Source organism: Histomonas meleagridis (assembly GCF_020186115.1).
Source record: "Histomonas meleagridis strain 2922-C6/04-10x chromosome Unknown contig_44, whole genome shotgun sequence".
Classification (NCBI taxonomy): Eukaryota; Parabasalia; order Tritrichomonadida; family Dientamoebidae; genus Histomonas; species Histomonas meleagridis.
The window spans coordinates 485,849-509,767 of NW_027150887.1; the positions used below are offsets into that span (position 1 = coordinate 485,849).

The 23,919-nt window shown below is 29.3% G+C and overlaps 7 protein-coding genes across 7 annotated transcripts; 3 read left to right on the forward strand and 4 right to left on the reverse strand.

Moving 5' to 3' along the window:
* Positions 1-1,581: 1,581 nt before the first annotated feature.
* Positions 1,582-2,583, forward strand: GO595_006465 (CAMK family protein kinase; the record flags this gene model as incomplete). Its single annotated transcript, XM_067919821.1, has 1 exon — positions 1,582-2,583. The coding sequence occupies one exon, from the start codon at positions 1,582-1,584 to the stop codon at positions 2,581-2,583; it is 1,002 nt and encodes a 333-aa protein (XP_067773343.1).
* A 1,299-nt stretch (positions 2,584-3,882) lies between these two features.
* On the reverse strand, positions 3,883-5,322 carry GO595_006466 (uncharacterized protein; the record flags this gene model as incomplete). Its single annotated transcript, XM_067919822.1, has 1 exon — positions 3,883-5,322. One exon carries the CDS (start codon positions 5,320-5,322, stop codon positions 3,883-3,885), a length of 1,440 nt encoding a protein of 479 aa, XP_067773344.1.
* Positions 5,323-7,887: 2,565 nt separating this feature from the next.
* On the forward strand, positions 7,888-8,547 carry GO595_006467 (putative E3 ubiquitin-protein ligase LUL4; the record flags this gene model as incomplete). The annotated part of the gene is made up of 1 exon (XM_067919823.1): positions 7,888-8,547. One exon carries the CDS (start codon positions 7,888-7,890, stop codon positions 8,545-8,547), a length of 660 nt encoding a protein of 219 aa, XP_067773345.1.
* Positions 8,548-11,623: 3,076 nt separating this feature from the next.
* Positions 11,624-12,562, reverse strand: GO595_006468 (ATPase GET3; the record flags this gene model as incomplete). The annotated part of the gene is made up of 1 exon (XM_067919824.1): positions 11,624-12,562. The coding sequence occupies one exon, from the start codon at positions 12,560-12,562 to the stop codon at positions 11,624-11,626; it is 939 nt and encodes a 312-aa protein (XP_067773346.1).
* Positions 12,563-13,935: 1,373 nt separating this feature from the next.
* On the reverse strand, positions 13,936-16,350 carry GO595_006469 (uncharacterized protein; the record flags this gene model as incomplete). The annotated part of the gene is made up of 1 exon (XM_067919825.1): positions 13,936-16,350. The coding sequence occupies one exon, from the start codon at positions 16,348-16,350 to the stop codon at positions 13,936-13,938; it is 2,415 nt and encodes an 804-aa protein (XP_067773347.1).
* Positions 16,351-17,637: 1,287 nt separating this feature from the next.
* On the reverse strand, positions 17,638-18,297 carry GO595_006470 (putative E3 ubiquitin-protein ligase LUL4; the record flags this gene model as incomplete). Its single annotated transcript, XM_067919826.1, has 1 exon — positions 17,638-18,297. The coding sequence occupies one exon, from the start codon at positions 18,295-18,297 to the stop codon at positions 17,638-17,640; it is 660 nt and encodes a 219-aa protein (XP_067773348.1).
* Positions 18,298-22,881: 4,584 nt separating this feature from the next.
* GO595_006471 (uncharacterized protein) lies at positions 22,882-23,892 on the forward strand (the record flags this gene model as incomplete). The annotated part of the gene is made up of 1 exon (XM_067919827.1): positions 22,882-23,892. One exon carries the CDS (start codon positions 22,882-22,884, stop codon positions 23,890-23,892), a length of 1,011 nt encoding a protein of 336 aa, XP_067773349.1.
* Between the last annotated feature and the right edge of the window lie 27 nt (positions 23,893-23,919).

Sequence of the window (23,919 nt, forward strand, 5' to 3'; positions counted from 1 at the left end):
ATTGAATAAACTATGTCATCTGTAAAATCCGAATGAAACAAAACATATTAAAAAATAAAATTCAATAATAAATGCATTGCTTTGGAATATATAAAATATTCAAAGTTATCGAAAATAAATAAAAGCCTTAATATCTTATTGATGTAAAACATGATTTCTAATGTCACAAAACATTAATGTTTATTAAATATTTCTATAATAAAAAAATCAAAAACCCATATCACTCACTGAATAGTTTACATATTCATAAAGTATTCAATAAGTTATTGTGACACACTCACCACTTTTTTAATGTTTTTTAATCGGACTGTATTTTGCCAAACCGTATTTCATTTTCTATTTTCATTCAAAATAGGTGTCATTTATATTTTTATTGAAAATCAAATTGATAGAATAATAATTTCTTTTAAAAAGTAGGATCGTTTTATATCGTTCGGAATTTATCCTTTAAAAATCGATTGAGAGGATTTGGAGGTTTTGTCTGCGGTATTATAGAATCAATAGCGGTTATGGTAGAAGGACGTTAATAATACGTTATTTTTTGTTGCTCATGTCAGATGATGACGAAGCACCGCTTTTCCATCATGAAGTTTTCCCAATGGACAACAGAGCAATTTTTACAGCTACCGAAGACTTAACACCTGTAATGAAATGTCCACATTGCAATTATAATGGGAGAGGGTGGGAAAAATTTCCAAAGCCATCATTATGCGGCAAAATAAGTGCTGGGTTCCTCGTGGTTTTGTGCATGTGTTGCCTCCCTTTTTGTTGTGATTGCAGTATTAAATGGGAATGGATGTGTCCATCGTGTCATCAATGTCATAGCCAACAACCAGGAGAACCAGACCCTAGCACACAACAAAGATAAGGCCTTTTGTTAATTTTATGTTAATTTTCAAAGATTTTGTAATTATCAAATGTATGAAAATTATTCATCATCTAGAGAAACCTTTTAAACAAAACCTTTTGGCACACTTACTAAAACAGGCAAACGTGTTGTTTGATTTCAACATAATTTTATTCTGATATATCAATTACAGAACTACTTTCGTCAGGAAACAACATAGCAAATAATGACTTTCCGTACGGAAGCTTAAATTCATGTAAAAAATCGAAATTAAAATCAGTGATGTTGATATTGTATTAAGCATGGGGTATAAATTTGCTTGTGTGCTTGCTTTTTGGAAATATTGTTAAACGAGAATTTTTTATGAGGATTATTAAGAACAAAGTTTGTACCGAAATTGAACTACTTTTGCCACTCTTTGTAATAAGTCGACTTGCTACCCTTTGTATGGATAGATATTACACACAACCAGCAAGATATCCAACGATTAAAATTTATCTTTTTAATAAGTCGATGAGTCAAAATATTCTTATCTTTTCAATATTTTATATTTGATGTAAACTATTCAATTCCTTAGTTTTCAACCGTTAAAATAGCGAAGGAACTAAATTTTGTACTTGCCAGCTTTTTGAGAGGGACATTACGTTTTGATGTCAAAATATTCATTTTTTAGAAAAAAACTGCCTCAAAATCTGCCGATTACGTTTCACATGACTGCTTACCAGTAATTTTCAATGAAGTGCAAAAGAAAGAGGACAGCAAACAAAAATGATCCAACACGCAAAAAATATTTCGGTATGAATGGTATTCAAAAAAACATTACTTTCATTGCAAAGATAAGTTCTAAAACTAATAATGAATATGCAGAAGTTTATTCAGCATTTGATTTCGGAACAAAAGTTGCAATCAAATTGGTAAAAAATGAAAGCCGGCTGGCAGAACAGTTCGAGAATGAGTGTGCAGCTTTGGAGATGTGCAATTCAGAATTTGTCATTAAAATCCACGAAAGAATTATTTCAGAGGATCAAACGTACTTAGGAATAATTATGGACTTTATGGAAAACAACTTATTCCAATATGTTCAAAACACAAAAAATGAAATAAATGAATTTCAAGCTCGTCAAATTATAAGTCAAGTTCTGAGTGGGATCAAATACATTCACTCTATTGGTATTATACACCCGGATATTAGCCCATTTAATATTCTTATTACTGTTGATCTCTGGGGAACACCTCAAGTTTGCATTACAGGGTTTTCTCTCGCCGCCAAGCCAAACAAAGAAGGAACAGTCCATGGGCAATACGGTAATAAGTGTTTTTGGGCACCTGAAATTGTATTGAATAGGCCATTTTCATATTCGGCTAATATTTGGTCTGCTGGTATTGTTGCGTTCTATGTACTGACGAGACATGTTCCATACGATCAAGCTGAAGAAAATAGAATGTTTAGCCAAATTTTGACAAGAATAGAATTCCTACCTTGTTTTGTGATGAACCCTACTCTCAATTTCATGCAAAAAGATCTAATAATGAGGATGATGCAAATAGAACCTGGTGACAGACTCTCGGCTGAACAAGCGCTTAATCACAAATGGCTCGAGGGATTCCCAGTAAAGGCAAATACTGCTGAAACATTGTCATTTATATTCACAACTGTAGAAGTTCCTTTTGGACAAAATCCATTTTCATCTTCGACAAATTCTGACAACGATTTTGACTATGATACATATACCTAGTAATCTTCATAAACTAATTTTATGGCCTCATATCGTATTTTTACGATTCTTGTTGCTTTTGTTGTTTTATGAGGAGTTTTTGCTTTGTTGGTCATGGCGGATTTTTTCATGACTTTTTGAATTAATTGAACCGTCGATGCATTGTTGACACAAACGCCGTTCACCTTTAGGCGGATTTAATGTAAGGTTTTCTCAAAAAAAATTAAATTTTTTCGTGAATATATCTTCTTTGGAATCGTGAATATATTGAGCTTATCATGATCATCTGTATTTCATTCATTATTTGCTTCAAAACAAAGTTAAATTGTTCTATTTCCAAACAGAGTCCCACTTTTTCAGAGTCTTAAAAATCCAGAGACTCAAATTGAGAACATTTGATATAAACTGCTAATAATGCATCATGGACGAAGAAAAACCAACATCCCAAAAGCAAAACAATCGAAAACGTGGAAAAGATGACAAGCCAAAAGCTCAGCAAGGCTTAGAGGCAAGAAGGGTAAGTCAGCGTATAAAGGATTTCGATTTTGAAAAGTCAAAAGAATGGGAATTATGAAAAAATAATTTAGCTCAAGGTATAATGAACTGAAGAGCGTTGCACAGGTTATTTGTTTGAAAACAAATATAAGGCTTGATCGAGAAGCTTCACTTGATAATAGAGTATTGATCAAATGGTTTGCAGAAAACTGGAATATAATAGAGCCACATATCCACGTATTTCTCTTCATGACAATGACAAGGAGTTAAATGATGACAAAAGAGAAAATGAATCACGCATTTGTAATTTCGATAAAACTTAATAAATATAAAAACCATGAATTCATTAATGTAGCATCGAAAATGTGATCACACTTATAAGATAGAATTCTACCTGCGTAATCTTACAGAATAGGTCTGAAAAAAAAAAATCATTCAATATTGTAAATTATTCGATTTGCACTTTTAATACAAATTCTGTTTTTGAATTCAGATCAAATTATGTTCCGAAAACGCTTTTCAACCCAAACAAAAACCCTCATAGAAAAATATTTCACAAGTTTACAAAACTTCAAAATCCGACAAATTCCAATTTGAATTATACTCGAAATCATCGGATACATTAAGTTCATAATCGTTGACATAATTTTAGAATGTCACGAACACATTTCAGCACATCCATAGCGGCACAAACAATTTTTAAGTCAATATGTGTAAATCAGTAAACAATTGTCTAAAAAATCAACAGCACAATTTGTAAGTGAATTTATGTGAGAAACATTTCGAACTTTTTTTCATTTTCATTAAAAATTCCTCATTCGGTGTTTACCAATCCGATGTTGATGAGCTTTCTTGTTCTTCATCAGACGATGATGATGACTCAACAGTGTTGACACGAATTTCGGCTAATCTTTGAAGCAATTGCGCAGCAGAAAGTTGTGAATCATCTTCTTCAATAGGCTTTGGTCTTTCTGGCTTAGGTGCATTCGGATCAACTTTCTTCAAGTGGAATTCACCCTTTGCAATTAAGTCGAGATGCGATGGCTGTCCAGATGGAGTAGGAAGTTTTCTTGGTGCTGCCTGTGTTGTACTTGGCGTAGATGTTGGAGCAGAAGTTGATAAAGGAGGTGCTGTTGGAGGAGGAGGTGGGGGAGGTGGTGGTGGCGGTGGAGTAGGTGGAGGAGGAGCGCCAGCATCTGGTGGCGGTGGTGGGCTGCTTGGCGTTGAAGGAGCCGCTGGAGCCGCTGGCGTGGCTTGATGCGATGATTGGCTGGACTTTGATGTGGAGGTTTTTGAACTTTTCCCGAACTTGCTAAAGAATCCGCCCTTTTTCTTCTCGGGCGCTGGCTCGGGCGCGCGAGCTGGAGCTGGCGCTGGAGCAGGAGCTGCCGGAGTTGGGGCTGGCGCGGGAGATGGGGCGGGTTGAGATGGCGGTGGAACATATGCGGGCTTGGGCGGAAGACGGGCTTGTGCAGGACGTGGCTTAGGTGTTGGCTGTTGACGTACTTGTGGTTTAGATGGTGGTTGATTATCTTGATTACGAGATGTGGTCTTGAATTGAAGTGTTGGACGCCAGTTGGCTGTCTTGCCTCGCGGAGGTGGCATTAGAAGAAGTTGTTCTGGTGGAAGAACTTTATCGATAATAATTGTAAGTGCACCAGCAGCACTGCTAGATTGTGCTCGCTTTGTTTCTTTTTGTGCTTTACTTTCCTTTTTGTTCTCGTTCTTCTTGATAAGGTCACGATACTTATCGAGCATTTCTTGACGGAACATTTCCATGAAGGTTTCTGGGTTAGAAATGGATTTGTTAAGCTTGGATACATCAGGTACAAGGCCTTGCCACATCTCCATGGTGAACGCTGGTTTAGTCTTTTCAAGGATAGAAGCTACTAATGATCCATCTGTTTTAATTGATATGAAATCAACAGATTGCTTTGAATCAGGATGAGTAATTTCTGTGTAGTTTCTGCCCATGAAATCTTCTGGACGTGATTTGAGATTCTTTTCGATTATTGGTTTGGCTCTAGATTTAAAGCTTTCTACATTTTGACGTATTGTGGTAAAACGTTTTTCAAGAGCGCTAAATTCTGTTTGAAGATCTTTGAAAATTTCAGTTGCAAGTTGATGAAGAGTTGCCATTTGACGATAAAGGCCTAGAGAATAAACATATCCCATGTTTTCCATCAAGGATTTGGTGTCGGTTCCGTGGATGCTCGATGCTGGTGTTACTTCCGAATATGTTGGTAAATCGATTGCAGGGAACATTTTTCGGCAATGAGCCCAAAAGTGACAGCGACAAAATCCCGAATTTTTAAACCGTTAAAGTGATCATTGAAAATTGAATCGAATTAACTGTAACAAAGATGTCATATCTAAAGAGGAGATATTTTCCATTTTGGACCATAAGTGCGTATTTTAATTATCTACAAAAATTGTAATTATCTTTTATTTTACATTAAATATTAATTCTTTACTTAAAGGAATTGAATGTTCAAATTTACAAATGAAGTCTGAACTTAAGTATGATATAAAATTGAAATATTTCCTCATATTTAACGGAGTAAAAACATAAATATCATATTTTCTTCTTCATTGATTCAACACTGGAATTAGGGTGAAAACATTTTTTTCGTTTAAAGAAAATATTAATATAAAATTACAAATGAAATGAATCTTCTTTTTTATATATTTATGTAAGTCTTAATAGTATAATATTACAATTTAATTATTAAAAGTGTATTAATTTTTAAAGGTGTTATGCAGAGAGCATCAACTAAAAATATCTTTGAATTTAATTTTAATAATATCATTTTTGAGATTTTAAATTTCTATTTACAATTAAAACAATATAGATAAGAATGAAATAAAAATTAGAAATATTATTAAAATATTTGGTTTTAAAAAACTTATGAAAGTTTTGCTTGTATAAATAATTCTTTAATGATGTATACAATAACGAATTCATTTCTTGTTTATATTATATATTTGTTCACATTTTTTGTAATTCATTTGATTTCAATGAAGAAGATTAAATGTCAATATGAAGAAATTGATATTAAATATAATTTTAATAAGAACAAAACTGAAGGAAATAAAATCATATTTATTATTATTACGATGCCAAATAGTGAAAAACCGAGGAAGATGTCGAAATTTTTTGTCAATGAATTAAATCAAATGTATGGTTATAAAGGGATTTATATTGATTGGAAAGATAATAATCTTACAACACAACGAAATGGAAATGATATCTTAAATCTTAAGCCAACGAAATTTTATAATAAAGTTGTCAGTAATATTAAACCAATTATTAAAGATCGATATTCATATAGTTTAAAAGATATAGATATTTTTTTTTTTTTTTATTTTGGGTTAAGATATTTTTATTATGAAACGAAATATCGATGGGTTCATCGAGGAACAGATGATAATGTTATTAATCTTCGACTTTTAAATTCATTTTATTCAATGATAGAAGAAAAATATGATCCACTTTCACAACCAATAATTCTAGGGAATTGTATTCAAAATTATAATACATTAGGTTTTCTTCAAGGTGGTTCAGGTTATCTTTATTCAAGGAAATCGATAGAATTAATACTTCCTATTTATGAAAGAATTATTCAAAATTGTATTTTAAATGAAGATATTTGTCATAATGAATTTTTAAATTATTTAAATATTAGTATAGTTAATGCAACTTCAACATATTTTTTAGGTCATCCATTTGATCAAAATGATTTAAAACGTTTAATGAATGAAGATTTTAAAGATTTAAAAACATGTTCAACACCAAAAATTTCAAAAAATTCGACAATCTGTAAAGAATTTCATGCACCACTTAATAAAGTTGTTTTTTTACATCATCATGGGAAAAACATTGAAGATATTATTAATAAATGTAAAACAATATTTAATTTAAAAGTGATTTCTTCTTCTTTCAGATTACTTTGATCAAGTTCCGCATATGCTAATGTAAGAATGTCATATGAAGTTGTTAAATGTTTCGCTGTTTCTTCGTGTTCTTCAAGATATTCTGATGTCGCTTTAAGTTCGTTTTGAATGGTTTTCATTTCTTCTTGTAAATATTTAATACTTTCGTTCTCTTCTCGAATGTTTTGAATAATTCCTTCGTTCTCTTCTTGAATGTTTTCCTTTTCTTTGATTCTTTCTTCTTTCTTTCGTTCTTGAATTTCAAGTTGTTTCTTATGTTTTTCAAGATTTTCAATTTCTTGTATTAGAATTTGATATTTTTCTTGTGAATTTTTATTCTTTTTAATTTTGTTTTCATTGTTTTCGTGAAGTTTTTGATATTTTCGTTTTAATTCTTCATATTTGACTTGAATTTCTTCAAGATTAAATTCTGTATTTACTTGTGTTGGAAGTAATTTCTTCATTTTGTTAATATCTTCTTGAAGCCATTGTTTTTACTCCTTTCTGTTTCAAATTGTTTTTCTAATTCTTGAATAATTTGAACATTATTAATTGATTCTTTTAATTCTTCAAGTTCTTTATATTGAAGATTTGGAAATTTAATATTTATAGCATCTCGAATTAATGATAACTCAAGTTCACTACTTTGAATAATTTGTTGAAGTTTTCCTAATTCTTTCCCTGTTTCTTCAATTTCTCGTTCAAGTTTTATAGAAATATCTTTGAGTTGTATTGCTTTATTCGAGAGATTTTTGATTTTTTTGTTCAAAAGATTTTTTAAAAAAAAGTAAATAATGACGATCATTTTCGATAGAAATCATAAAAATTTAAAAATTCATATTTTCTATTTATATTCGTATCGGAAATATCTTTTCTTTTTTTCATTTACAAGAACCTATGTGGTTTTCATATTATGGACCTATTAATCATGCAGAAGCATCAGAAGCTCTTGATGCAGCTATAACATCACATTTACAAGAAATTGGATCTTCAACAGCTATTCCTATTAAAAAAGAAAAAGTTGAAGATCGTGTTGTTCCAGTTGCATTAAATGAACAAGCATTTACAGAAGATGAAGAACATCGTCTTCAAGTTCATTTTGATAGTACACTTTCAGGGAATATTATTATTTATAACGAAAATTTAAGAGAAATGTCAAGTTTTAATTCAGGATTAAATCTTATTTATACGATTAAAAATGAATATTATGATATATTTTATATTCGTTTTGATTTTGAAGTTGAAGAAGGTATTAAATCACGAATTTATAAATTGATGCAAAGTAAAGAAGGACAAATTAATATTCTTGAAGATCAAATTGATCTTGATAATGTTCTTTATAAGATATCACGAGTTTATACGGAACAAAGTGAAGAAAATGATAATTTTTCAGATGGACTTTGTTTGATATGTTGCAATGCGCCAGTTTCAGTTATAGCATTCCCATGTCGCCATTGTTGTATGTGTCGTTCATGCAGTGAACATTTTGCGAGTATTTCTAATAAATGTCCAGTTTGTCGTTCAATTGTTCGAGAATTAATTGATTGTAGTTCATAAATATTGTTAAATAATAAATTTTAATGTCATTTTAATTATTTCCTCATATTTAAATCAATTCTAAAATTTACAAAAAAAAATTTTAAATATTTAACATAAATAATTTTTTAACATACCAAAAGTATATTTATGAAGTTGCATCAGTTTTGTGCATTTACTTTTTTTTAAACTATTGTGTCTTTTCAGCAATTAACTAAAAGAAATGCTTTTATACTATTAAATTTTTCTCAAAGAATAATTATGTATTGAAAGAAATGTTTTTAATTTTTAATAAATGAATTTCATTTGAAATGATTATGAATATTGATAACGAATTGAAATTATTTATATGTAAAGCAATGATTAACATATGGTCAAGACTACAATGAAGCAAAATAATATTCAAAACATCTATCAGAAACAATGTTTGATTTCCGAAAATGATGTATTTTATTATAAATCGTTCTGAACTGTATTCTTCATTAAAAATTCAATCAAAATTATTATGTTTTATACAAGAAAAATAATAAAAAAATTATTTTTACGATAGTTTTTACTAATAAAATTTAGAAGAAATGATTCAATTTATTTTATATTGTAATTTATATCAAATTTAATTTTTTCATTTTTATGCTTATATTTATTTATATCTGTTTCAAGCTTATCGATAGTTTGCTGCAGAATTTGAAGTTTTTCATGAAACATAAAATTACCATTGTTTAAATTTTCATTTTCTTCTTGAAGAGTTTTCAATTTTTTGTAATTTATTTTATGAAGTAAATTCAGTTCTTCGATTTTAATATTTTTATTTATTTTATTTTGAAGAATTTTCTTAATTTCGTTAATTAAATAACATTTTGAAGAATTTAAATTTTTAATTCGTTGTTTAGTTAATGCAATTTGACATTGAATTTCTTTGTTTTCTGTTAATATTTTATTGTTTTGAAATTGATATTTTTCTATTTCAGAAATTATTTCGTCAAATTTTTCATTTTTTTGTTGGAAACATTTTAATTCTTTCGTAAGTTTTGTATTCGAATCTTTTGTTCTTCCTAAAATTTCATTTGTTTTTATGTATAAATTCGTAATGTTCATAAGTTCTTCACTTAATTCATCCGCTTCTTTTTGATATTTGTTACAATCTACACTTAACTTAATAAGTTCTCTTTCATATTCAATTGTTGGTTTTGACGTTTGTAACTTTTGTTGAAGATTTTTTATTATTTCATCGTAATCAAATTCATATTGTGTCATATGTCTATATATATCTTCTGGATTATAATATGGAAATTCTGGATTTATAACAGAAATTGTTTCATTCATATTATTTAATAATTTGTTTTCTGTTGACTTTTCTTCTTTTTGTGTTATATCATTATAATTGGAAAAAAGAAATTCATTAAATGGAATTTCATCAGTTGGATATTTGCTAAAAAAATAGCCATCACATATTTTCTCTTTGATCTCTTTAAAATGGGTTAATGAGTGAAGAGCTTTTTGATTTTGCACAATATTTTCCCCATTTATTGATTGAAGTTGAAAACCAAATGCAAAAAGTGACATCTCTTTTACAAACGGTCGTTGAGAAAGCGGGGTACCCCGAATATCAACGGATTCTAATTGTTGAAGTGGTGTTGCTCCTTTAAAGGAAGTAAGTAATGTATTTTTGGCTATTAAAACAGTTAAATTGATTAAATTTTCAATACCAGAAAAAGAAAGAACAGGACAATTTGAAACGTCAAGAAAAGATATTGTGAAATTTGTTAAATCATAGAAACAAGAAAAATCCTTGGAAATATGATAATTTTTGTCTCTTAATTCTGATGGTATGTCGCTTGAGTGTATTGGCTCGGTTTGTTTTTCAAGTTGCTTCTTTCTCTTCGATTTCAGTTGCAATTGTCAAAACGCCAAAAGTGCGCCAAAAATGAAACTTTTGTATCTTGATACATAATGATTTTTATTAATTATTGATCATTTGATTAAACACGCGTAAAATAATATCCTTATTTAAGTAAAAATTATGCGTTTAAGTTTCCCATTTATTAATCATTTTTTTCCATTTCAAACAATATTTAATTTACAGTAAAATACAAACCAAGTTCGATACAATTTGGATTAATTTTCATAAAAATAGATTTTATTGGGAATAAAAAGTCTGTTTGTTGCTTTTGATATTTTTCATTACTTTACTTTATCTGTGGTATGATTTGTATACCGTTTATTGACACCGTTTAGGGATTAACGTAATTTAAATTTACCACATTATTTCCAAACTAAAATGGCGGAACTTTTTACCAGATTACTAATGACAAATAAGTACTTTTGATTTCTAACAAACAGGAAAGCTTTAATCGGGGCTGCAACAATTACAGTTGGTCTTTGGACCTTTAATAAGTATGCTGATCACAAACTTATGAAGCAAGAGGAAAAAGAGGAGAGGGAAGAAAAGGAACGAATCAAAATGCTGAAGGAAAAATTACCAGAATCTACACTTCGAAAATACGGACTAACCAAACAAGGATCAATTCTAATACAATGAAAGGCAATTCCACGGAATAGATACTCAACAATCTGATACATTCTAAAAATTAATCTACTATCAATTTAGCTTTTAAGATCATACCAAAAAAACAAAAAATTTATCAATGATTTTTGCTCATTTCTATTAAAATATATATATAGTTTTGTGTTTAGTTAACTTGAGTGTCACTGTTCGCGTTTGAGTTGTGCTCTCTTTTTCTTCATTTTGATTTTTTCTGCATCTTTTCCAGTTCTTATGAAAAGCCAAACTCCAATAATGATGTGAGCAAGTATTAAAATTAATATGGCAATACCTTGTTTGTAACTTAATCCAAGAGATTCAAAAAATTCTTCCAAGAACATTTTCTGGTGTTGATCGTATCTGGCCAAATAATCCGATTGGGTTTTAACGGCCTTCATGTTTATGGGGTGCCTTTTGATGCACGGTTACACTCGAAGTTTCTATCGTTTTTTCATTAAACTTTTTCAATATCATTTGATCGTTTCAGCTCAATGCAGATGAAAATTCTCTTTTGTTTACTCTTATACCTAGACTTAAAATGTCAAAATAAAATGTTTATTCCTTTGAAAACAGAGGTGAAAGTAAGTTAGAGAATTTCCTTACTGATTCTGATCCTTTCACCTCGGATTCAAGCATTGGTATTTCAACAATCTTAAATTCCTCACCATATAAATCGCGAATATCCTTCAAATACTTTTGTTGCATTTCGCTTCTCTTTGAGCAAAACGGACAATTCTTAGTTTTTTCGCCATCAATTACCTGATTAATAACCATGAGGTGGGTATCTATCTTCTTATCAACAAGAAACTCTATAAGACGTTCAGTTTCATAGAGTGGAAGAAATTCTGGTAATAATACACATACAAATGTACATTCCAATTGATTGGCAAGTCGTGCGGCTGCATTCTTAAGAAGATTTTGAAATCTTTCGGTTTTGGGAATGAAGTCATCTGACTGATCGCCAAGGAATTGTGAAAAAGTATTCATGATATTTGGACTAAATATTCCTAAACCACCAATGATTGATTGTGCATTTTGAGGGAGTTGAAGAAGACGCATGGTGTGTCCTGTTGGAGCTGTATCAAAAACGACAATGTCAAATTCATCTTTCTCAATTGAATCAAATAAAGAAGAAAGAACTTGCATCTCATCAACACCTGGCATAGCCATTAATGATTCAAGACCGCTTGAAGCACTTTTTTCAGGTATTTCTGGTGATTCCATTGCCCATAAATTTGGATATCCATTAACAAGTTGAGGTTCATATGTAAAATGTTGCTGAAATGTATCTCCGATGTTACTTGCTGGGTCAGTGCTCACCAATAAAACCCTTTTACGATAGTGAGTAAGAGCAGATGCTATGGCACATGATGTTGTAGTCTTTCCTACACCACCTTTTCCACCAACAAAGATCCATTTGTAGGATGGAGTATTGAGAAGTGGTAACTGGTCGACTCCGGCTTCCATTGTAGAAAAAGGGTAAAATTTACCCATTTGAATCGTGACATTTTTTGAATGTGTAGGCAAACAAAGCTAGTGAATTTTTTAAACGGTTTATGTCTGGAGATAAACGTTCAAATAGTTGTATGAAATGATTAACCAAAGACAAATTACTCCACAAGCACTAAAACAAAGGAAAGAAGTATTTAGGCGAGGTATTCTTATGAATGCAATTAATGGAACCATTATTTTCACAGTTTTTTTTGTTTTCTTAGGAATATTTTCAAATCTCAATCTTTATTATCAATATAAAAACGTACCAGAAAATGTGTTTCTTTCTCGAACTTTTTACAATTTTCCCGAATCTGTTGATCCTAAAATAGAATTTCCAAATGATCCGACATATTTTCAAAAGTATCAATTTTATCCACTTTATTTATCCTTTTTCAATCTTTTAGCAGGAGGTAATTCATGGTTTTCATTACCTTTGGCTTCATTATTTCAGTGTATATTAGTATCAGTTTCATTTTATTTTATGCTTGTAAAAACACAAATTGTAAATAGTCCACTACGTTCATCTTTTGTACTCAGTTTATATCCCATTTCGTTTATATTACATCGTAATTTATGTATTCCAAGTTCATTAAGTTTTTCATTTATTAACTTTTCATTTGCGTTTTATTTCGATGAAAGTTATATTCTCTGTGGTATTTTTTGTATTCTTTCCTCCATTACATCTTTTGAAGGATTTATTGCGCCGATTACATTTGTTTTATGTTTAATATTCTCAAAAAAATATAACGAAGCGACGATAATTTTAATTTTATCATTTTTATCATTTTTAATCATATTTATTCATAACTTATACTTCTTCCATAATGGCTTTGCTTTATTAGATTATCTTAAATCAATATTTTCGCCAAGGCCATTTTTGTTTTTCCCGGATATTGCTAAGGATCATCCGATTTCGTTCATCCTTAACACTGTTATTGCGTTTTTAACACTTTCTATACTTGGAACAGTTCGACTTTTATCTGTTTCGATTCCTCATTTTATATTTTGTATGTTCTCTTTCTTAATGGTAATGTTCTTTAATACCGTCGACATAGAAAATTATGGTCATTCATGGTCCGCCTTTGCTGTAATCATTGGATTCGATAATGTTTTTCGTCTTTTATTGCCATCAATGCCAAGCATAAAAATTCTTTTGGTAATAGAAATTTGTATTCTGTTCTTTGCTTCTTTCTCTCTTCAAATAAAGTCTTCAAGCTCACTTTTAACACAGTATTGTATGAATATTAAGTACCCATTCGAAGAGTAAAAATATTTTTTGTTCTTTAAAAAAAATTAGAAAAATTATTTTGTTCTTTTTAAATAAACAATTGAATTCTTTGTAGTCGGAGACCGTTAAACATTTGATGTCTTTTTTACTTCTGTGACTTTTTGGTGCTTTTCGCCCTTTTTTGGTTTCGCGCTTTTGTTGTTTTTCGTTCTTCGGTAGCTTCTTCTTTCTCTGTCGTTTGTTTTGTGTTTTCTTTAGTTTGTGCTTTTTTTGTTCTCGAACTTCGAGTTTTAGTTTCATTTTGTGGTGTTTTTTGTTCTTCTTTTTCTTCACTTTGAACTTTTCTTGTTCTTGAATTTTTGGGTTTAACTTGTTTTTGTTGCACTTCTTCATTTTGTTCTTCATTTTCTTCAGTTTGAACTTTTCTTGTTCTTGAGTTTCTCGCTTTTGTTTCCTTTTGTGGTTTCTGTTGTTCCTCATTTTCTTCATTTTGCACTTTTCTTGAATTTCGCTTTTTAACTTCTTTTTGCTCAACTTCTTCATCATTTTGTTCAATATTTTCTTCGTTTTGTGCTTTTCTTATTTTCGAATTTCGTGCTTTCGTATGTTTTGGTTCGATATTTCCCTCATTTTCTGTCCTTTTCTCTTCTTTTTCTTCGTTTGGCACTTTCTTTTTTGAGCTTCTCGTTTGAATATGCGCATTTCTTTTTATAATATTTATACCATTTGGATTCGAATACTGAACCAGTTTTACAGAATTCAAACGAGTATCTGGTGCAATATCCGGCTGAGACAACAAATTATATGTTAATAGATTTGGCGTTTGCATGTTTAAGTTTTGAAGTTGTACCATATTAATAATATTTTGCGCAAGTTTTTTTTGTTCATTTTTCACGTTATTTGTTTTTATATTTTCATTTGGATTATTTTCTTCTGTTTTATTTGCGTTATTAATTTGTTGTTGTTGTTGCTGCTGCTGTTGTTGTTGATGCATTTGCACTTGCACGTTTTGCGTTGAGTTCATCAAATGTTTGGCACTCGGCTGAGCGCCATAATGTACATCATCTGTTATCAATATTTCGTTTTCATTTATGTTTATGTATGGTACACGAACCTTAATTTGCCGGACTTCTTTACTATAATCTGGTGTAGGACTCGTTGTATTCTTTGGTGATCCATTTTGTGATGAGCCAACATGTAACTTAAGGATTTTGATTTCTTTTTCTGGTGTTTCGATTTGAAACTGAAAAAAATTGTTTTCCTTTTGTGGTGAATTTTGTTTCTGTGTATTATTTGGTTGTTGTTGTGGAACATCATTTTGTTGTTGCTGCAAACTGTTTTGTTGCTGTGAAACATTGATTTGCTGTTGTTGTGAAACATCATTTTGCTGTTGCATAATTTGCTGTTGTTGTAAACTGATTTGTTGTTGTGGAACATTATTTTGCTGTTGCATAATTTGTTGTTTCTGTTGGGGAATAATTTGCTGTTGTTGTAGAACATTATTTTGTTGTTGCATAATTTGTTGTTGTTGTAAACTGATTTGTTGCGGTGGAATATTAATTTGTTGTTGTTGTGGAACATTATTTTGCTGTTGCATAATTTGCTGTTGTTGTGAAACATCATTTTGCTGTTGTTGTAAACTGATTTGTTGTTGTGGAACATTATTTTGCTGTTGCATAATTTGTTGTTTCTGTTGGGGATTAATTTGTTGCTGTTGTGAAACATTATTTTGTTGTTGCATAATTTGCTGCTGTTGTAAACTGATTTGTTGTAGTGGAACATAAATTTGTTGTTGCATAATTTTCTGCTGTTGTAAGATGATTTGTTGTTGTGGAAAATTAATTTGCTGCAGCATAATTTGCTGCTGTTGTGGAACATTATTTTGTTGCTGCATAATTTTCTGTTGTTGTAAACTGATTTGTTGTAGTGGAACATAAATTTGCTGCTGTTGTGGAACATTATTTTGTTTCTGCATAATTTGCTGCTGTTGTAAGATGATTTGTTGTGGTGGAACATTAATTTGTTGATGTAAAATATTCGTTTGTTGTTGCATAATTTGCTGTTGCTGTGGAACACTGAAATTTTGTTGCAGTGCATTGATTTGCCGTAAAATATTTCTTTGTTGTTCCGGCAAAAGGTTAACATGCTGTTGCCGAAAAGCATTAGCTTGGATTGGCTGCATAATTAGTTGCTGATTCATAATTTTTTGCTTCCGCTTATTAACTTTAGGTTTTTGAATTTGTTGTTGTGGTAATGCAGTTTGATTTTGCTGAATAATTTGTTGCTGTGGTAATGCAGTTTGATTTTGCTGAATAATTTGTTGCTGTGGTAATGCACTTTGATTTTGCTGAATAATTTGTTGCTGTGGTAATGCACTTTGATTTTGCTGAAGAATTGTTTGTTGTGGTAATGCAGTTTGATTTTGTTGTGAAGATTCGTTTGCAAATGCTCTAATATAAAGTTCAGATTTTTTAATGTTTTCTACAATTTCTACATCAGCTTCACTTATAATTTTCATTGCTACATTAAAGAGTTCTATTGTTTTAAACCCACAGTACATATGAACACCGTTAACAACATAATTTAAAAGTTCTTGAATAAGTGAAAAAACATGTGATTTTGTTGATTCAAACATGTAACATCTAATTAGTTGATCAAAAGATTTCAGGAAATTTTCTTGATCATGAAAAAGAAGGGAATTTGCAAAATTGTTTTCAACATCAGCTATCGTTTCGGTTTCGAACTTTTTATTGAAAATATTTGGAACTTTTTGTGAGCACGATACCCACCCGCATCGTGTTTGTGAATAACGAATGGAAAAATCATTTGTTTCTATAATTGGTGATATCGATTGATTGGAAATTTCATTGGTCAATTTGATGTTTTTAACATGTGGAAGTTCCCCAAAATATTGTGCAATAAGAATTGAATTAACTTGGTTTGGAGGAATGATTCGCCAGATAAAAAGTCTGTTAGAATGAGTAAGACAAATAATAAGCTCATTGAATGTATTAAAATATTTGATCCCTTCATCTATTAATAATGGAGGAAGACAACAACATCCAAAATTACTATCAACAAAATGAATAGTATCATCTGAAAGAGCAACTACAATTAAATCTTTGCATTCAGAAATGAAAAGACCAGTTGATGAAAAAAATGTTGGAATGTACCAAACCATCTTGTTGTCTTTAATCTTAAATAAAACTGATGTGTACCCATTGTTTTTTAATTGATACCAAGTTGTTGTATCTGTTTTGCATTTGCATATAATTGAAGGAGGAGCAATCAAATGAAAATCTTGTTTTTTATCTTCTATAAATTGAAGCTCTATTCCCATAGTTTTTTGTGACTTAATCCATGGTGATGTTAAAACAGGACTAATCATGGAAGTATTATTGTTCCCAATTTCTTGTATGTCCATAATTTCTTGTGTTGTGAGTTTGCATTCTTCTAGAATTTTATATTGAGTTTCATCTTGCAATTTTTCTGTGGAGGATTCTTGCATTTGCTTCTCCTTGAGAAATGGTTGTAAAATATAAACATTTCAATATTGAATGAAAATTAAACGATAACAAAGCAATGCAAAGATCCAATCCCAATTTATATTAAACATCAAAAATATTAAGTTTTATATCTTCATAACAGCAGAAAGAAATTTGCTGAAAAGACACAATAGTTTAAAAAAAGTAAATGCACAAAACTGATGCAACTTCATAAATATACTTTTGGTATGTTAAAAAATTATTTATGTTAAATATTTAAAATTTTTTTTTGTAAATTTTAGAATTGATTTAAATATGAGGAAATAATTAAAATGACATTAAAATTTATTATTTAACAATATTTATGAACTACAATCAATTAATTCTCGAACAATTGAACGACAAACTGGACATTTATTAGAAATACTCGCAAAATGTTCACTGCATGAACGACACATACAACAATGGCGACATGGGAATGCTATAACTGAAACTGGCGCATTGCAACATATCAAACAAAGTCCATCTGAAAAATTATCATTTTCTTCACTTTGTTCCGTATAAACTCGTGATATCTTATAAAGAACATTATCAAGATCAATTTGATCTTCAAGAATATTAATTTGTCCTTCTTTACTTTGCATCAATTTATAAATTCGTGATTTAATACCTTCTTCAACTTCAAAATCAAAACGAATATAAAATATATCATAATATTCATTTTTAATCGTATAAATAAGATTTAATCCTGAATTAAAACTTGACATTTCTCTTAAATTTTCGTTATAAATAATAATATTCCCTGAAAGTGTACTATCAAAATGAACTTGAAGACGATGTTCTTCATCTTCTGTAAATGCTTGTTCATTTAATGCAACTGGAACAACACGATCTTCAACTTTTTCTTTTTTAATAGGAATAGCTGTTGAAGATCCAATTTCTTGTAAATGTGATGTTATAGCTGCATCAAGAGCTTCTGATGCTTCTGCATGATTAATAGGTCCATAATATGAAAACCACATAGGTTCTTGTAAATGAAAAAAAGAAAAGATATTTCCCATATGAATATAAATAGAAAATATGAATTTTAAATTTTATGATTTCTATCGAAAATGATCGTCATTATTTACTTTTTTTTAAAAAATCTTTTGAACAAAAAAATCAAAAATCTCTCGAATAAAGCAATACAACTCAAAGATATTTCTATAAAACTTGAACGAGAAATTGAAGAAACAGGGAAAGAATTAGGAAAACTTCAACAAATTATTCAAAGTAGTGAACTTGAGTTATCATTAATTCGAGATGCTATAAATATTAAATTTCCAAATCTTCAATATAAAGAACTTGAAGAATTAAAAGAATCAATTAATAATGTTCAAATTATTCAAGAATTAGAAAAACAATTTGAAACAGAAAGGAGTAAAACCAAATGGCTTCAAGAAGATATTAACAAAATGAAGAAATTACTTCCAACACAAGTAAATACAGAATTTAATCTTGAAGAAATTCAAGTCAAATATGAAGAATTAAAACGAAAATATCAAAAACTTCACGAAAACAATGAAAACAAAATTAAAAAGAATAAAAATTCACAAGAAAAATATCAAATTCTAATACAAGAAATTGAAAATCTTGAAAAACATAAGAAACAACTTGAAATTCAAGAACGAAAGAAAGAAGAAAGAATCAAAGAAAAGGAAAACATTCAAGAAGAGAACGAAGGAATTATTCAAAACATTCGAGAAGAGAACGAAAGTATTAAATATTTACAAGAAGAAATGAAAACCATTCAAAACGAACTTAAAGCGACATCAGAATATCTTGAAGAACACGAAGAAACAGCGAAACATTTAACAACTTCATATGACATTCTTACATTAGCATATGCGGAACTTGATCAAAGTAATCTGAAAGAAGAAGAAATCAAATCGAGTAAAAAACATTTTGAAGAAGAAAGCGAAACATTACTTATGAAGATGAATTCACAAATTAATAATATAAATTCATTGATTGAACAACTTAAAATGAAACTTATGTAAATAAATTAAAATAAATGTTTTATTTTTTTTTTTATTTAATATTATAAAAAATATTTTTGATATTCTTCATTTATATTTACAAAGTCGAGGGAATTTTGCATCTGGGATATAAAAATGAATTCTTTCATCTTTTAAATTAAATATTGTTTTACATTTATTAATAATATCTTCAATGTTTTTCCCATGATGATGTAAAAAAACAACTTTATTAAGTGGTGCATGAAATTCTTTACAGATTGTCGAATTTTTTGAAATTTTTGGTGTTGAACATGTTTTTTAAATCTTTAAAATCTTCATTCATTAAACGTTTTAAATCATTTTGATCAAATGGATGACCTAAAAAAATATGTTGAAGTTGCATTAACTATACTAATATTTAAATAATTTAAAAATTCATTATGACAAATATCTTCATTTAAAATACAATTTTGAATAATTCTTTCATAAATAGGAAGTATTAATTCTATCGATTTCCTTGAATAAAGATAACCTGAACCACCTTGAAGAAAACCTAATGTATTATAATTTTGAATACAATTCCCTAGAATTATTGGTTGTGAAAGTGGATCATATTTTTCTTCTATCATTGAATAAAATGAATTTAAAAGTCGAAGATTAATAACATTATCATCTGTTCCTCGATGAACCCATCGATATTTCGTTTCATAATAAAAATATCTTAACCCAAAATATGACTTGCGAAAAATATCTATATCTTTTAAACTATATGAATATCGATCTTTAATAATTGGTTTAATATTACTGACAACTTTATTATAAAATTTCGTTGGCTTAAGATTTAAGATATCATTTCCATTTCGTTGTGTTGTAAGATTATTATCTTTCCAATCAATATAAATCCCTTTATAACCATACATTTGATTTAATTCATTGACAAAAAAATTTCGACATCTTCCTCGGTTTTTCACTATTTGGCATCGTAATAATAATAAATATGATTTTATTTCCTTCAGTTTTGTTCTTATTAAAATTATATTTAATATCAATTTCTTCATATTGACATTTAATCTTCTTCATTGAAATCAAATGAATTACAAAAAATGTGAACAAATATATAATATAAACAAGAAATGAATTCGTTATTGTATACATCATTAAAGAATTATTTATACAAGCAAAACTTTCATAAGTTTTTTAAAACCAAATATTTTAATAATATTTCTAATTTTTATTTCATTCTTATCTATATTGTTTTAATTGTAAATAGAAATTTAAAATCTCAAAAATGATATTATTAAAATTAAATCAAAGATATTTTTAGTTGATGCTCTCTGCATAACACCTTTAAAAATTAATACACTTTTAATAATTAAATTGTAATATTATACTATTAAGACTTACATAAATATATAAAAAATAAGTTTCACTTCTTTTGTTATTTCATTTTAATACTGACTTTGATCTAGATTTTTACCCTAATTTTGGTGTTTTATAGCAATTGTTTAATAACCAACTGAAGAAGATATAAATATAATTGAATATAATCTCAAGTGGCACATGAAATATCCAAATTATATTGATGAGTTTTTACAGCTTTTTCCTCTTCTTAATGCATTGAACAAAAAATTCGAATTTTTCAATTATTTTTAAAATATCAAAATGAACATTTCTATAATTTACTTAAAACATGTTTGTTGATGAACGATTTGCTCTGTGTTTCTTCTTTTCAGGATCAGAAATTTCACCTGAATTCACTCTTGTCATTCCCGGTCTTGCCCTAAGAATCGGTATTTCGTGAGAAGAGTTCCTGAGTTTGTTTTGCAATTGTTGATATGTTTCACTGTTTGCAGAAATTAATATGTCAATTTGTTTTTGGAGAATCGAAAGATTTTCTTCATATTTTTCCTTCCGTTTTTTAACATTACTTTCTAATTGATATAGTATTTGATTGGCTTCTTCAGGTTGAATTTTGGTCGTATTAATCTTTTCTAATTTTATATCAAAATCTTGAATATCTTTTTGGAATGAGGGAATTATCTGATTTTCATAAACAGCTAGTGACGATAATAATTTTTCTTTTTCTTTTTGAACACTTTGATGTTTTTCATCCAACATTATTTTTATCTTTTCTTCTTCATTTTGAATTTCGGCAGACATTTGTGCATTAGATGCTTTTACGTGTTGTAATTTTTTGTTGAGTTTCTTGATTAATCGTTCTTCATTTTGTTCAATCTTTTGCTCAATTTTTTGAATTTCTATTTCAAGTAAACTAAGTTCAGCCTTGAGGTCTTCTTTCTTTTTTGTTTCTTCAATAAGGATTGCTTCAAGTGCTTCGATGTTTAATTCCTCCAAGCTTTCCATGATTTATCTAAACAACTTTTTGAAAGTTTACATTCCAACTTTTTAAATACCAGTTGTGTGCATTTAACGGAAAAAAAGGAAAATGTGTCAGGATCGAAGTTCTCTCACAAATTGTAATATAAATTAACATGTATATCCCTACATTATAGTATATCGTATCTGAATTATTGCATATGGTTCAAAATCAATTTTGGAACAAGAAATTCATATTCTAATATGAGAAATTTATTAACTTTTTGAATTATTAAAAATGTAATATAGTGAAAATCAAAAAGTAAGTTATGGGCAAAATATTATGTTTCTGCCAAAACGAATTTACCCATTCGCAAAACCCCGCGAATCCCCCTGAAAAAATTGATAACGATTGACTTAAAAGTGCTGAATAACCGATTAAAGTGTGCAAATCACTCTGGAAAAATTTTTTTAAAAATTGAAGCTGTACATCTTAAAATAAAAATCTGATTAATAAATAATTCCCTTCATTAAATTTTATAAAAACTTTAAAGACAGATTTTTTTATATTTTTTTTCCTTCATAAAATAAAGTTAAAATTAGAAATTTTTTTGAAAATTGTCCATTGAATTGTTTATAAATAAACAACCTTTTGATTTTGCGATTGCTTTGATATCCATTGAGAAAATTAATTTTTTAAAATTAACAATTTCCCTTTATTTATCCAAGCATATCCTCTTCAAGTTCTATTTTGTATGTTATTAAGCTTTACAATTTTCGCGTTTATGCCCAAATTTATTGTAGGAGATCGGATGATGTTACTTTTTTTGCTGCTTATGCCAAATTTTAAAATAAACATTTGAAATTAGTTTGACAGGGTAAATTGGCACATTTTTTCATACAATTTTTAACAAATACATTCAAAATTAGCACCTCTTCAAAAGAATTTTATTTTTTTGTTTTTATGAACACCTCAAAAATAATTATTTATGTGGGATCACAACAAAATTGTTCTATAAACCAAAAGCTTGTTATTACCTGATTTTAAACATGAATGATTTCAAATAAGAGGATCAATCTCTTCTAATTTTTAACGTTCTAAAAAAAAAATATTAAAACTTACATCAATTTTTAGCAAAAAAATACCTTTGAATTAGACAAAAAAAAAAGAAATCCCAAAGAAGTTAATACGATGAAGAAAAATGATATGGATCTGAATTTGTTCCACCCTGGTCAAATCAAAAAGTGGATTTATTCAATTTTTGAATTCACCGCTAACGTTCAAACCAGAATATGTTGGTCTTTCTTTTCGCACATATTTTTGCAGAGACAGATCGTCGTCTTGATCCTTTCCAATTTAACCTTTGTGTTTGGGATCTTGAAGGTATTGATCCTACGTTTGAAGATGTTACTAATTCAATACTAACAGATCCACGTGAGCTAGAAGAAGGACAAATTGCATCTACCATGTACTCTCAACTTTCCACATGTGATATGTTTGTTTTACCAGGTCTTCGAAATCACACCACTGCTAAGAATTTAATTAAAAAAATGGAAGAAAAAGAATTCAGTGGGTTTACGGCCTATCCCACCAGTGGTCGTTATGATTCTACACTTCTTTCTCGCATTGATTTAGAAAACACCACTGATTTCAAACCAAATGAATTTGAATATCCCATTCCAAATTCCAAATGTAACTTCACAGGAACAGGCCATGCAATGATGAACATGTCCTTCTATGGGACATTACATTTCCATGATCCCACACCACTTTCACATGTATTTTCGGTCAGACTTAAAACCGGAAACACTCCCGAAAACTGTGCATTTAGAGAGGCACAGGCCGACCTCATTTGCAAGAAGGTCAAAGAGATTGACAGCAGCAACTTTATTTTTGTTGCTGGAAGTTTCGAAGCTTCATCAGATGATCCATATTATGAAGTTTTGACAAACTGCGGCCTTACTGATGTAAAGTATCTTGCGAAGGATCCATACACACGAGTCAACAAAACAAGTTCTGAAAAATTGTATTATGATACAGTATTTGTAAATGATGCAATTAAGAACGATAAAAGACTAGATACACTAAAAATTAAAAATGAAGCCGAAGTTGTCCTCCCATCAACATCATATTACACTTATCCACTCACTTTGTACACAAGACTGCGATTGACGAAGAAATGGAAGACATTTGAAATCTCTTATGCACTTTGCATATTCCTCGCTGATGCAGGGTTCTTTACATGGCTTATGTTCTTCTCAAGAGAAAGGAAGGAAAGCGATTATCAACAAATTGGTGAATAAAACATTTAAATCATATTATTAGTATTA